Source organism: Leucoraja erinacea, chromosome 2 (genome assembly GCF_028641065.1).
Source record: "Leucoraja erinacea ecotype New England chromosome 2, Leri_hhj_1, whole genome shotgun sequence".
In the NCBI taxonomy this organism is placed as follows: Eukaryota; Metazoa; Chordata; class Chondrichthyes; order Rajiformes; family Rajidae; genus Leucoraja; species Leucoraja erinaceus.
In genome coordinates, this window is record NC_073378.1 from 115,657,717 (window position 1) to 115,671,658 (window position 13,942).

Consider the following 13,942-nt stretch of genomic DNA (forward strand, 5'->3'; position numbering starts at 1 on the left):
GGCCGGCCAAGAGAATCCAACCATCTCCCTCTACGTGGTGAATTTAAATGGGCCGACACATACACGGGAGATGATCCCTCCAGATGACACCAGAATGAAGTAAAGCCCTTGTCTTTAATTTATGTCTACCTCATTGTTCCATCTTGCATCCGTTTTCCTTTCAGTGTCAGAATTAGCTCTGTATTGAATATATAAGTTGGGAGATCATTTTACAGTCATACAAGACATTGGTGAGACCACATTCAGAGTATTGTGTTCAGTTTTGTTCGCCATGTTCTAGGATAGATGGTGTCAAGCTGGAAAGGGTGCAGAGACGATTTACGAGGATGTTGCCAGGACTTGAGGGCCTGAGCTACAGGTAGAGGTTGAGCAGACTCGGACTCTATTCCTTGAAGTGGAAGAGGATGAGGGATGATCTTAAAGAAGTGTGTAAGATCATGCGATGAATAGATGGGGTAAATGCACAGAATCGTTTGCCCGGAGTAGGGAATCATGAACCGGAGGACATAGGTTTAATGTGAGTGGGATAGATTTAATAAGAACCTGAAGGGTAACTCTTTTATACAAAGGGTGGGAGGTATATGGAACGAACTGCCGGACGTTAAGGCAGGTACTATCATAATGTGTAAGTGGCATTTGGACATTGACATGGATGGGACAAGTTTAGAGGGCTAAGGGCCAAGCACGGGCAGGCGGGAGTAATGTGAATGTGGGCATGTTGGTCGACGTGGGCAAGTTGGGCCAATGTTTCTACGCTGTGTGAATGTATGAATCTAAATCTCTAGAAGGCTCCCGACCCGAAGAGTCATCTATCCATGTTCTCCTGAGATGCTGCCTGACCTGCTGAGTTACTCCAGCATTTTGTGTCATTTCATGTATTAACCAACCTCTGTAATTCCTTATTTCTACATTTTGAATACTCTCCCGTAAAATCTTCTCATGTTGTGCCTACTTTGAAGAGATCGCCTCTTCGCTCCCTAAAGGTCTGAAGAAGGGTCTCGACCCGAAATGTCACCCTTCCATGTTCTCCAGAGATGCTGCTCGAACCGCTGACTTACTCCAGCACTTTGTGTCCAAGATTTGTAAAGGTGGAAGGAAGGAAAACAAGCAACATTAACTAGAGGGCACATTTGTAAGAAGAAGCAGAGAGATCCAGGTAGAAGTATGAGAAATGGCAAGAGAAAAACCCCCCACAAAGTGCTGGAGTAAAGCAGTGGGTCAGGCAGCACCTCTGCAGAACATGGACAGGTGGCATTCTGGGGTCGGTATGTCGGGGGTGGGGGAGGGTGATGAAGAAAGCTGGGAGAGAGTAGGGGCAGGACTAAGCACGGCAGGTAATGGGCGAACACAGGCAAGAGGGGTTTTATGTAGGGTGGATGGTTGGACAAAGGCCAGATGAGAAAAAAGGTGTGGGACAAAACAATTAGAGGAGGGACAAAGGGGAGGGGGGTTTGTGAGGCAACTTAAAATTGGAGAATTTGATGTTCATACCATTGGGTTGTAAGCTACCCAAGTGGAATATGAGATGGAAGTTGTTCCTCCAGTTTGTGTGTGGCTTCACTCTGGCAATGGGGGAGGCCCAGGACAGAAAGGTCGGTGTGAGTACAGGAAGAGACGAGGCAAGTTGAGAAAATGCTGAAAGATTATGAGAGATAGACATGAGGAAGATGCAGGCACGAGAGGCTGCAGATGCTGGTAAAACAAACTGCTGGAAGAACTCAGCGGGTCAGTCAGCATTCGTGGAGAGAAATAGACTGTGATGCTTTTGATTGGGGCCCTTCTTCACACTGATAGCATAGAGGGATGAAAGCTGGTAAAGAGAGTCAGTCTTACTGTCTCCAGCTACATTTTATCTCTGTTTGCATTTGTTGTTAGCTTCTCCCAGCTAACAATGATCTATGAAAGACACAAAATGCTGGAGAAACTCAGAGGGTGAGGCTACATCTATGGAGAGAAGGAATTGGCGACGTTTCTTTGCCCTGTTTTCACATCTTCACACTCCCCCGCCCCCGACATCAGTCTGAAGAAGGGTCTCGACCCAAAACGTCACCTATTCCTTCTCTCCAGAGATGCTGCCTGTCACACTGAGTTACTCCAGCATCTTGCGTCTATCTTAGGTTTAAACCTGCATCTGCAGTTCCTTCCTGCACAAAGAGAAGTGAGGAGCAGTTGAGGGGCAACATTTTCAAGTGATAGGGGTGAGTAGGGGAGATTTGCGGCTTGGTGGAGATGATAGCTTACGTTGGAGGTGAAATTGAGCAAATGGTACAGGAAGGATCTTGGCTAGCCTGTAGGTAGGGAGTAAGGAACGGATTTAACAATGGAGAGATGAAGGGTGCAGATGTGGAATCAGAGAATAATGATGTAATAGCAGAGAGGAAGATAATGAATGGAAAGGGAGGGAGGGGAGAAAAAAAACATAAACTAGGGGACTCGGAGTAGGGATAAGTGAAAGATTAGCTGAAGGAGTAAGAACTTGGTGGAAGGCGAAAAAATGTGTGTTCACGGTGGAAGAGGGGAGAAGGACTCAGATAGATGTGGGGGTGGGTGAGGGGGGGGGTATCTAAAATTGGGGAATTTAGTATTCATGCAATTTGGATGTGGGTAGCAAAGTGTAATACGGGGCGTTGCTCTCATTGATTCGGAGGGGGAGGGGAAGATAGTACAAGGAGCTATTTTCTCAATACAAGAGGAGGTCCATGTAAAAGACAAACATTGTGTCCTAAGGAACCTTTGGAATTTTCTGTCCTAAGATTCACGGAATTTGTGCAAGACCAATGGCTAAGGTCAAGACCAAGGTTAATTGGCTTGGTATAAGTGTAAATTGTCCCTAGTATGTGCAGGAAGGGAGAGTGGACGCTGGCGCGCTTTAGCTGCCGCTGCTCTCTCTTCACATTGTGTTTTTGATTTTTGTTTTTGGACTGAATTCTGTTTTTAATTTGTGTTTCTGTGATGTCTTTATTATTTATTTTATTCTGATTATATGTTTATATTTCCTGTTAACCTATGTAAGGTGTCCTTGAGATGTCTGAAAGGTGCCCAATAAATAAAATGTATTATTATTATTAGTATGCGGGGATCGCTGGTCGGTGCGGACTTGTTAGGCCAAAGGGCCTGTTTCCGCGCTGTATCTCTAAACTGAACTAAATTAAACTAAACTAAGGAAGACAGATTTTCAATTTATGGGGTGTCAAGGATTATGGAGAACAGGCAGGAAAGGGGAGTTGAGGCCAACCTCAGACTAGGCACATGTTTTATTGAATTGTGGAGAAAGTTGAAGGGGCTGTTTTGGTTGCTCCTGCCCTCATTTCCTTTTTCAAGTCAAGTCAACTTTATTTGTCACATGCACAATGTTATCATCTTGAGGAAACTCACAGTATCCCAAACAGAGGCAGAGAATGTAAGGCAGGCATGGAAGTCAGGAGAGAGAGGACAGAGATACATTTTTCCCCATTGACGAAAGGGGCCGCGAATGAAAAGAATTGTTCTTTTTTTATATCTTTGCAGGGAATATTATGTCACCATGGTGACATGGGCAAGCAGCACTAAACTAGCGGTGAACTGGTTGAACAGACCCCAGAATGTTTCCATCTTGACCTTGTGTGAGGCAACAACGGGAATTTGCACCAAGGTAAGCGTTTCTGATTCTCTGGACATGACTTTTGGGATAAAGGGACAGGAACGATCACAGATAAACAGAAGAGGTCACAGGCAGACAGAAGGGGCCTTCAATAACACAGACACTAAATGCCTGAGTGACTCAACGGATCGGGCAGCATCTCCAAGGATAAAAAGAATAGGTGACATTTTGGGTGGGTGGAGCATTGAAAATGTCTCAGGTAGACACAAGAGGTCTCTAGTGGTAGAGATAGGTCTTAGAAAGACCTACAAAATCACATATAAAATTCTGAGGGGAATAGATAAAGTGGAATGTTCAGAAAAACCAGATAGGTCACAGATGGACAGAAGAGGCCTTAACTAGACAGGCAATGTCTCAGATAGACACAAGAGGTCTCTAGTGAAGCATAAAATCATATATAAAATCCTGAAGGCAGCAGTAGGTAGAGCTGCTGCCTCACAGCACCTGACTTCCCTGTGATCACGTAGATTTACTCAGGGAGCTCCGGTTTCTTCACGCATCCCAAAGATGTGCAGGTTTGTGGGTTAATTGTGTTCTGTCAAAATTGCCTCTCGTGATTAGTGGGACAACCTGTGTGAATGGGCGATTAATGGTCGGCATGGACTAGGTACTTGGACAGGTACATGGATTAGAAAGGTTGAGAGAGATATAGACCAAATGCAGACAAGTAGGGACTAGCATAGATGGAACATCTTGGTCAACATGGACGAGTTGAGCCAAAGGACTTGTTTCTGTGTTGTATGACTATAACTAAAGACAAGAAAAGCTACACATTCCCCCATAATTAAAATGTGGATCGTGGAAATGTCGGAGACCCTACATCTGGAAAGAATTAGACTTGTCTTAATGGACAAACAAGAACTTTTTGTTAAAATATCGGAAATAAGCACGGAAACCTAACTGAAGCTTGAACTCAGGATTCGAAGAAAAGTCATACTTTATAATTTACGAACCTATCTCCAATGACGTATTATTAGAAATTATTAGAAATTCATTCAACTCTTTTTACTTTTTTGATATTTGTATTTTTTTTTCTTTCTCTCTCTTTCTCTCTTATTTACTATCTATATTTAAAAAAACTAGAAGCAGAATCAATCCACAATTGAAAATTTTAATAATGTATGATTGATAGAGAGAGTACAGAGGAGATTTACTAGAATGTTGCCTGGGTTTCAACAACTAAGTTACAGAGATAGGTTGAATAAGTTAGGTCTTTATTCTCTGGAGCGCAGAAGGTTAAGGGGGGACTTGATAGAGGTCTTGATAGAGGTCTAAAATGATGAGAGGGATAGACCGAGTTGATGTGGACAAGCTTTTCCCTTTGAGAATAGGGAAGATTCAAACAAGAGGACATGACTTCAGAATTAAGGGACAGAAGTTTAGGGGTAACATGAGGGGAAACTTCTTTACTCAGAGAGTGGTAGCGGTGTGGAATGAGCTTCCAGTGGAAGTGGTGGAGGCAGGTGCATTGGTATCATTTAAAAATAAATTGGATAGGCATATGGATGAGAAGGGAATGGAGGGTTATGGTATGAGTGCAGGCAGGTGGGACTAAGGGGGAAAAAAATTTGTTCGGCACGGACTTGTAGGGCCGAGATGGCCTGTTTCCGTGCTGTAATTGTTATATGGTTATATGGTTATATGGTTATATATATGAAAAGTTTTTACTATAATATGTAATTATATTTTACCATAATATGTTTGCTTCAAATAAAAATATTATTAAAAAAAAAAAAAGAAAGGCTACACATAGACCAGTAATAAATCTGAGACAAAGTAAAGGTCTCTGACATAGAGGTGAGGCAAGAGAGGCCTTATGGGGACAGACAGAAAAGGTCTCAAATCTGCAAGGGGGGTCTAGTGTGGATGGGAAAGATATTTGGTGGATAGGGAAAGTCTCACTAAAACACAAAAGGCTTTAGATAGATCGGAAAGATTTCAAGAGTCAAGAGTCAAGAGAGTTTAATTGTCATATGTACCAAAAGCAGAACAATGAAATTCATACCTGCAGCAGCATTCCAGATCTGAAAACACACCACTCATAGATAACGCAATACAATTCAATACATTGTAAAAACAGAATGGTAGTGCAAAACAAAAAGCCCAAAGTCCCTCGTACAACCAATAAACTTCATAGTTCATAGTTAGACCAAAGGAAATGTCTGGGGTAAACAAGGAAGAACTTAGGGAGACAGGAAAAGTTCCACAAATGGAGGGAAGGTTTCAGATGTGCAGGAAATGCCCCTAGAGAACAGAAGAGGTCTCAGGTAGATTGTATGAGTGGGCAGGAAAGCTCTCAAAGTGGAAATCAACATTACTCCTGTTTTATTTTCAGAGTTAGCTGATTTCAGACTGGGTGATAGATTGCTGCTCCACAATTTCATTTACTTCTTCCCAGGGATGTGACCATTGCCAACGAGCGGTTAACTATTACCAAGCTCGGCAGTGGCTGACAATGAGTCATCTATTGAGCCACAGCAGTCAATCTCCACTCAGCCTTATCCCAATAAAGCAACATTGTGGTAATCAGACAATGACCCAGAGCATCAATATGATGAGCATTTGATAGCTCTGGGCCTGTACTCATTGGAGTTAGAGGGATGAGGGGACACCCCATTTGAACTTACTGAATGGTGAAAGGTCTGGATAGAATGGATGTGAAGAGGATGTTTCCATTCGTAGGAGAGTGTAGGACCAGAGGCCACAGTCTCAGAATAAAAGCACACACTTTTAGAAAGGAGATGAGGAGGAATTTCTTTAGCTAGAGGGTAGTGAATCAGTGGAATTCATTGCCACAGGCGGCTGTGGAGGCCAAGCCATAGGGAATTTTTAAAACAAAGATTGGCAGTTTCTTGATTATACAATGCTTTCAGAAAGTATTCAGACCCCTTCACCTTTTCCACATTTTGTTACATTATAGCCTTTTGTTACGTTCTGAGTTAAGGGTCTGAATACTTATGTAAATGTGATATTTCAGTTATTCCTTTTTAATTACTTTGCAAAATTTTCTAAACACCTGTTTTCGCTTTTTTATTATGGGGTATTGTGTGTTGATTAAAAAGACAAATGTAATCTATTTTAGAATAAGGCTGTAACGTAACAAAATGTGGAAAAAGTGAAGGGGTCTGAATACTTTCTGAATGCACTGTAAAGCAAAGATCCTATAGCGGAGCAAGATGGGCTACTCCTGCAAAATGCAATGGGCTGACGTGTAGGACGCTACGGAGGGGATCCTGGGCATTTTTCCCCGCCCATTTTAGTAACCGGAACCTACCCGACCCGACCCGACTCGCAATGTAATCCAAAGATCTTATAGCAGAGCTCTAGGATCTCTGGTGTCATTCTGTTAGTTCACACCTCTGTTCATTCTTGTCAAGAATAACATTTGACTCTGGTAATAGTCTTTTTTAATGTTTTTTAAATCATTTCTTTTTAAATGGTTCATAGGCTGTGTTTGAGTTGATTTTGTATTAACCGGAACCTACCCGACCCGACCCAACTCGCGGGGTATTCAACGTTGCGGGGGAACAGCTTTTGTGTGTGATATAGGATTAGATTCATAATTCTGTTAATTCTTGTTAAAGAATAAAATGTTTATAAATTTTGCCTCTGGTAATTTTGTTTTTTAAATGTTTTTTAAATCATTTCTTTTTAAATGGTTCATATGCTGTGTTTGAGTTGATTTTGTATTACACTTGCACTCTGTAATTCATTCATCTAATCACATTAATGTAATCACACTGTTCACATCTGCAGTATTTGGGAAAATAATAGCAATATGAAGATTCCAGTTGCTCTAGCCTTGGAATGTTACAATGTTTTTGTGCTTATTTTCTATTTTCTATGGAGTTGTTTCTCCACAAATAAAAAGGGGTCTGGTCTTCCCAATAGCAAGAGAGTGGAATGAGATCTACCTGTGGGGTTATCTAATTGAAGAATTTCACAAAATTAACTTTGTTTTGAGCAAGATTTACAAAAGATGGTAGATTTACCAAAGTTAACTTAAGGATGGTTTTATTCCATGAGCATACAATTGACTAGATTGTGCTGGAAAGAACACACATACATAAATGTGATATAGATGTATATATTCATATAACACACACAATTATATTTCTTCTGATTTTTATATCCAATGATGAACTTTATTTTAGACTAGACAAGGGACATTAACTAATAAACATTGTAAACCTCCCCGCAACTTCACACACACTAGGCCCTATCCCACCCCTCAACTCTCTCCCCCCCCCCCCCCCCCCCCCCCCCCCCGGCACTCCCTCGCCTCCCCCCACACTACAATGTCTCCCCCCTCTAATGCCCCTCTCCCCACTGCCCCGGGCTCTCCACGCTGCCCCGGGCCGCGCACCCCCCTCTTCCCGCTGCCCCGGGCTGCGCACCCCCCTCTCCCCGCTGCCCCGGGCCGCGCACCCCCTCACCCCGCCAAGGCCTCAGGCCTCCCCGCTGCCACGGGCCACGCACCCCTTCTCCCCGCCCAAGTTAAACACCAAAGCAAAGATACGGGAGCGGATGCGGAAGCAAAGATCCGATCTTTGGCCGGAAGCAAGATGGCAGAACAAGATGGCGGAGCAAGATGGCGGAACAAGATGGCGGAGGCTGGTTGCTAAAATGGGTCCTATAATCACCCATGAATCTGCCCATGACCGTACTACGCGTTTGCGTGAGAGTAGGCCATCTTGCTCTGCTATAGGATCTTTGCTGTAAAGGGCATCAACAGTTCAGGGAGAAGGCAGGAGAATGGGGTTGAGATGTAAAGATGGGTCAACTGTGATTGCATGGTGGAATAGACTCAATGGACCAAATGGTCTAAATCTGCTCCTTTGCCTTATGAACTTATGAAACATCACCTATCCATGTTCTCCAGAGATGCTGTCTGACCTGCTGAGTTACTCCAACACTTTGATTCCTATTGGGCCACAGGTTTATCTGGATGCTAATTGCGTGCGAGATATCTGCTTGCGAACAGCTCCCAAAGTTTAATTCAATTGAGAAGAATGGATGTGGTTAGCATTACAATGGATATTGAATTTGTCCACACCATCTGTATAGGAGATATTTAACCACAGAGTAACTAATGGCTGGGGACATTCACACTTCTTCATAGTAATGCCATGGGATGTTATATATATCCTAAAAAATGGTTGGCCGAGGAGAGGGACATTGGGTCAGGCGTTCCGAGGCTTACTTGGATCAGGGGCACTTCCAAAATGTGGGCTGGGCTTTGGGCTGTTTGTGGTTTCTTATTTTTTTTTTATTTTAATCGCTGCCATATTTGTGGCGACTGTGCATTTGTGGTTGTGCAAAGGAATTTCACTGTGCTCTGCGTACGTGGCAATAAAGAACCTTTGAACCATTAATATATATATATATATATAGATACACACACACACACACACACACACACACACACACACACACACACACACACACACACACACACACACACACACACACACATATATATATATATATATATATATATATATATATATATATATCTATATACACATATACATATATATAGAAACATAGAAATTAGGTGCAGGAGTAGGCCATTCGGCCCTTCGAGCCTGCACCGCCATTCAATATGATCATGGCTGATCATCCAACTCAGTATCCCGTACCTGCCTTCTCTCCATACCCCCTGATCCCCTTAGCGACAAGGGCCACATCTAACTCCCTCTTAAATATAGCCAATGAAGTGGCCTCAACTACCCACTGTGGCAGAGAGTTCCAGAGATTCACCACTCTCTGCGTGAAAAATGTTCTTCTCATCTCGGTATTAAAGGATTTCCCCCTTATCCTTAAGCTGTGACCCCCTTATCCTTAAGAATATCTCTGTGGAGCATACAATGCGGAACTGTGGGCTGGCGTAGCGGTAGAGTTGCTGCCTTACAGTGAATGCAGCTCCAGAGACCTGGGTTCGATTCTGATTACGGGTGCTGTCTGTACAGAGTTTGTGCATTCTCCCAGTGGTCCGCGTGGGTTTTCTCTTGAGATCTTCGGTTTCCTCCCACACTCCAAAGATGTACAGGTTTGTAGGTTAATTGGCTTGGTAAATGTAAAAATTGTCCCTAGTGGGTGTAGGATAGTGTTAATGTGCGGGGATCGCTGGTTGGCGTGGACCCGGTGGGCCGAAGGGCCTGGTTCCACGCTGTATCTCTGAACTAAACTAAACTTCAATTATAAGATGCAATGTGAAGTTCTAATTCAGCACCTCATCCTGATATTATTTTTGTTTCAGAAACATGAGGATGAAAGTGAAAGTTGGTTATCCAGACAGGTATGAAATGGAACAAAAAATGTTGTGTTTTTTCTCTATGTTACACCTTTTTTTAATTATTCTGCTTTCTTCCCCTTGCTTTGTGTGCTTGTTCTATTATATGCAATTCATGTTGTATAAAACAGACGTGTCCCATTAAAACAGAGCTCACTAGCAACGGGCACACACACCCCTGTCCTAAGTAAACACACCTTCCATTGATCCACAATTGGGAGGGAGGGGGGTGGAAGGAGGGCAAGGGAAGGGGGTCAAGGGGGGGGGTGAGGGGTTGAGACAGAAAGCTGCTGGGATGACTCTAGATGCCCTTGTTTGTTGTTGGAAATAAAGACCATTGGTAGACATAAAATGCTGGAGTAACTCAGCGGGACAGGCAGCATCTCTGGAGAGAAGGAATGGGTGACTTTTGGGTCGAGACCCTTCTACTCCAGCATTTTGTGTCTACCTTCGATTTAAACCAGCATCTGCAGTTTTTTCCTACAAATAAAGACCATTAGTTGTGTTCACCTTACTGTAAATTCCAGAGTGTTCATTGCTCATCCAGTGTCATGATTGAGGCCACAATGGATAGGAAAGGTTTCGAGGGATATGGGTCAAATGCTAGCAAGTGGGACTAGTGTAGATGGGGTGCGTTAGTCGGCATGAGTAAGTTGGGCCAAAGGGCCTGTTTCCATGCTGTATTCGCCACTGTGCCATCCACTATTCTGAGTGCCTGCTGCAAAAAGTTGCCGTCAGATTGGTAAGGTGATCCGGACAAGAAATTAAACATAAAAACATAGAGGTGACACAATGGTACAAGGTAGAGTTGCTGCCTCACAGTGCCAGAGACCCGGGTTCGATCCTGACCACAGATGCTGTCTGAACAGAATTTGTGCATTTTCCCTGTGACCGCGTGGGTTTTCTCCGGGTGCTCCGGTTTCCTCCCACTTTCCAAAGAAGTGTATGATTGCGGGTTAATTGGCTTCTGCAAATTGCCACATGAGGATAGAATGCAAAACTGGGATGGCATGGAATAAGTTTATGGGTGATCATTGGTTGGCATGTACACAGTGCGCATAAGGGTCTGTTCCCATGCTGAATTTCTCTTATATTCAAAAGAGAGTTAGATATTGCTGTTCTATATGATCATGGCTGATAACCAAATCAAGGGACATGGGGGAAAAAGCAGGAACAGGGTACTGATTTTGGATGATCAGCCATGATCATATAGAATAGCGGTGCAGGCTGCAAGGGCCAAATGGCCTATGCGTGCACCTATTTTCTATGTTTCTATCTCCAAATTAAACTAAAAAGCTAAAGGAAAAGCCTCAGGAAAATGTAAATGTACAGCAATGTGAAATGATTGATTGGAAGAAAATTTGTATTATTACAGAGACATTAAGTGCTGACTCAAACCTGACTTGAGATGAAACCAAAGGTAGAATCCTTCATTGTAGTCACAGTTCATCGTCAAAGTCTAGTTTCAGAAATAATATGGATCTGGCTTGAAAAGGGATAGAGTAATAAAACATTTGATGCCTGTGTGGCCATGAGCTGCCTTCACAGCCCTTTGATTTATTTGTGGTGTCAGCTCAATCACTCTTTTCTTCCCCTCTACGAGTTTATTGAACGCCTCTTAGAGGGCAATCAGTCAAAGCCGCCGATAAAGCATGTTTTATCTTTAACTCGTCCAAATTAGCAACGGAACACTGAAGATGAAAGTCTCCACTCCTGTGGAGTTGACTGGAACTTCCTTTCTTGATCAACTTTCATCAAGAGGGGTACAAAATCATGAGAGGAATAGATCGAGTCGACGGAGAGTCCTAGTCATACAAGCCCTTCGGCCCAACTTGCCCACAATGGCCAACATGTCCCACCTACACTACTCCCACCTGCCTGCGTTTGGCCCATATCCCACTAAACAGGTCCCGTCCATGTACTAGTCTAAATGTTTCTTAAACAGTGCGATAGTACCTGCCTCAACAACCTCCTATGGCAGCTTGTTCCATACACCTACCACCCTTGTCAAAAAGTTACCCCTCAGGTTCCTATTAAACCTTTCCCACCTAAAACCTAGGTCCTCTAGTTCTTAATTCCCCAATTCTGAGCAAGAGACTCTGTGCATTTACGTAATCTATTCTTCTCATGGATTTATACACCTTTATAAGATCACCTCTCATCCAGCACTCCAAGGAATAGTCCGAGCTTGCTCAACCTCTCCCCATAGCTCAGGCCCACGAGTCTGGCAACATCCTCGTAAATCGTCTCTGCACCCTTTCCAGCTTGACAGCATCTTTCCTATGATATGGTCATGGCATAGAATATGCCGTGGAGAAAATATTAAAGTACATAAAAAATTATTAAGAGTGGTACAGTGGCACACAAAATATGTGAATCAAGACACACTGATTGGATTTTAACTGGTTCCGTAGTTCTTGGGTACATTAGGGTTAGATAATCTTACAGCACTGTGGTGCAGCTGGTAGAACAGCTGCCTCACAGCACCAGAGACATGGGTTTGATCCTGACCTTGGGTGCTGTCTGTGTGGAGTTTGCACATTCTCCCTGTATCCGCACAGCATTCCCTTCGGGTGCTCCAGTTTCCGCCCACTTCCCAACAGGTTTGTAGGTTAATTGGCTTCGGTAAATTGTCTTGATGCACAGGTTACAGCTACTGTACGAGGTGGTCATTGGTCGGCACGGACTCGATGGGCCGAAGGGCCTGTTTCCACGCTGTATTCTACAACTCAAAATTAAAAAGCTAGAGAACACAGCTTTAAGTTGAGAGGGACAAAGTTTAAAGGAGATGCGCAGGGCAGGCATTTTCACAGAGGGTGGTGGTTGCCTGGAACACACTGCCAAGGTGGTGGTGGTGGAGGTAGATTCGATAATGGCTTTAAGAGGCACAGATATGCAGGGTACAGAGGGATATGGGCAGGGAGATGAGATTAGTTTATCTTGGCATCATGTTTGGCACAGACATGGTGGGCTGAATGGCCTGTTCCTGTGCTGTGCTGTTCTATGTTTTGTTTTAATTTCACCCTCCATTGTGTGTCCATGTGAGTCTAAGTTCTAACAGATCATTGTCTTCACTGATCACAGAACGAGGCTCCTTTATTCTCCAGAAATGGAAGGAAGTTTTTTTTCATCCGCCCCAATCCACAGGGAGGCAGAGGGAAGTTCTACCACATCGCAATGTCGTCTGCTCAAGTAAGTGCCTCAAAGACGAGCTAAAATCCAAATAATTTCTAATTTGGTTCCAGAAGAGAAGTTGTTACAGGTCCACCGCCGATTTTCCAGCAACTGGCACCATGCCAACCAAGTTGCCAACGTGAGCTGGTACCATTTGCCTGTGCTCTCCACACTGTAGTAGGAAGGACTTCATTATGGTAAGGTAGCAATGTTACAAAATCTTGAGATTTAAAAAATCAAGTCTTTAATTTATCCCATCAGATAAAGCATAAAAAGAAGTTTAATTTGACACCTAATTCACTTTCATATCTTCAGTATTAAAAAGGTTATGGCCATTTTCATACTCGGAAATTGGCATCTTGTTCCCTATTGCTTTTTCATTGACTTAACACAAAAGCCCATAACTTTCTTAAAATTTAAGGGAACTGAAATAAATTTTCAGTTATTATAGATTGAAGCATTCTGAAACAAATATGAAACAATTTTACTTAGATGACTTGAAATTAAAGCATATAGTTAGTTAGTTACCTAATTGTAGCTAATTACAAAATTCAATTACTAGATCTAAACATGAATCCATTTCTTAAGAATAGATTAACATTTTTAAATAGCCGAAGTGTCCAAATAATATTCACACAAGAATTCAGAATATAACATATTTTTTAAATCTCATTGTCATGGGTTTATAGGCCAAATGGAAGGAATTTAATGTTTAATACCTGTAAATTAATGACCATTTAAATCAGCTTGCGAGTGGGTTTTTCTGGAACGCGACCATTTGGAACGTTGCGGTTGCAATGATTGAGTCCCCATATCTGCAGCAAATACACTGC

General features: G+C 42.9%; 1 protein-coding gene across 3 annotated transcripts in view; it reads left to right on the forward strand.

The window, feature by feature from the left end:
- Positions 1–13,942, forward strand: part of dpp6a (dipeptidyl-peptidase 6a) — a 664,537-nt gene that overhangs the window by 604,914 nt on the left and 45,681 nt on the right. For all 3 annotated transcript variants that reach the window (XM_055664215.1, XM_055664233.1, XM_055664224.1), the window contains exons 10-13: positions 2–99; positions 3,508–3,631; positions 9,903–9,941; positions 13,020–13,127. In XM_055664215.1, the coding sequence (XP_055520190.1) occupies positions 2–99; positions 3,508–3,631; positions 9,903–9,941; positions 13,020–13,127 (369 nt within the window). The remainder of the gene's footprint in view (position 1; positions 100–3,507; positions 3,632–9,902; positions 9,942–13,019; positions 13,128–13,942) is intronic.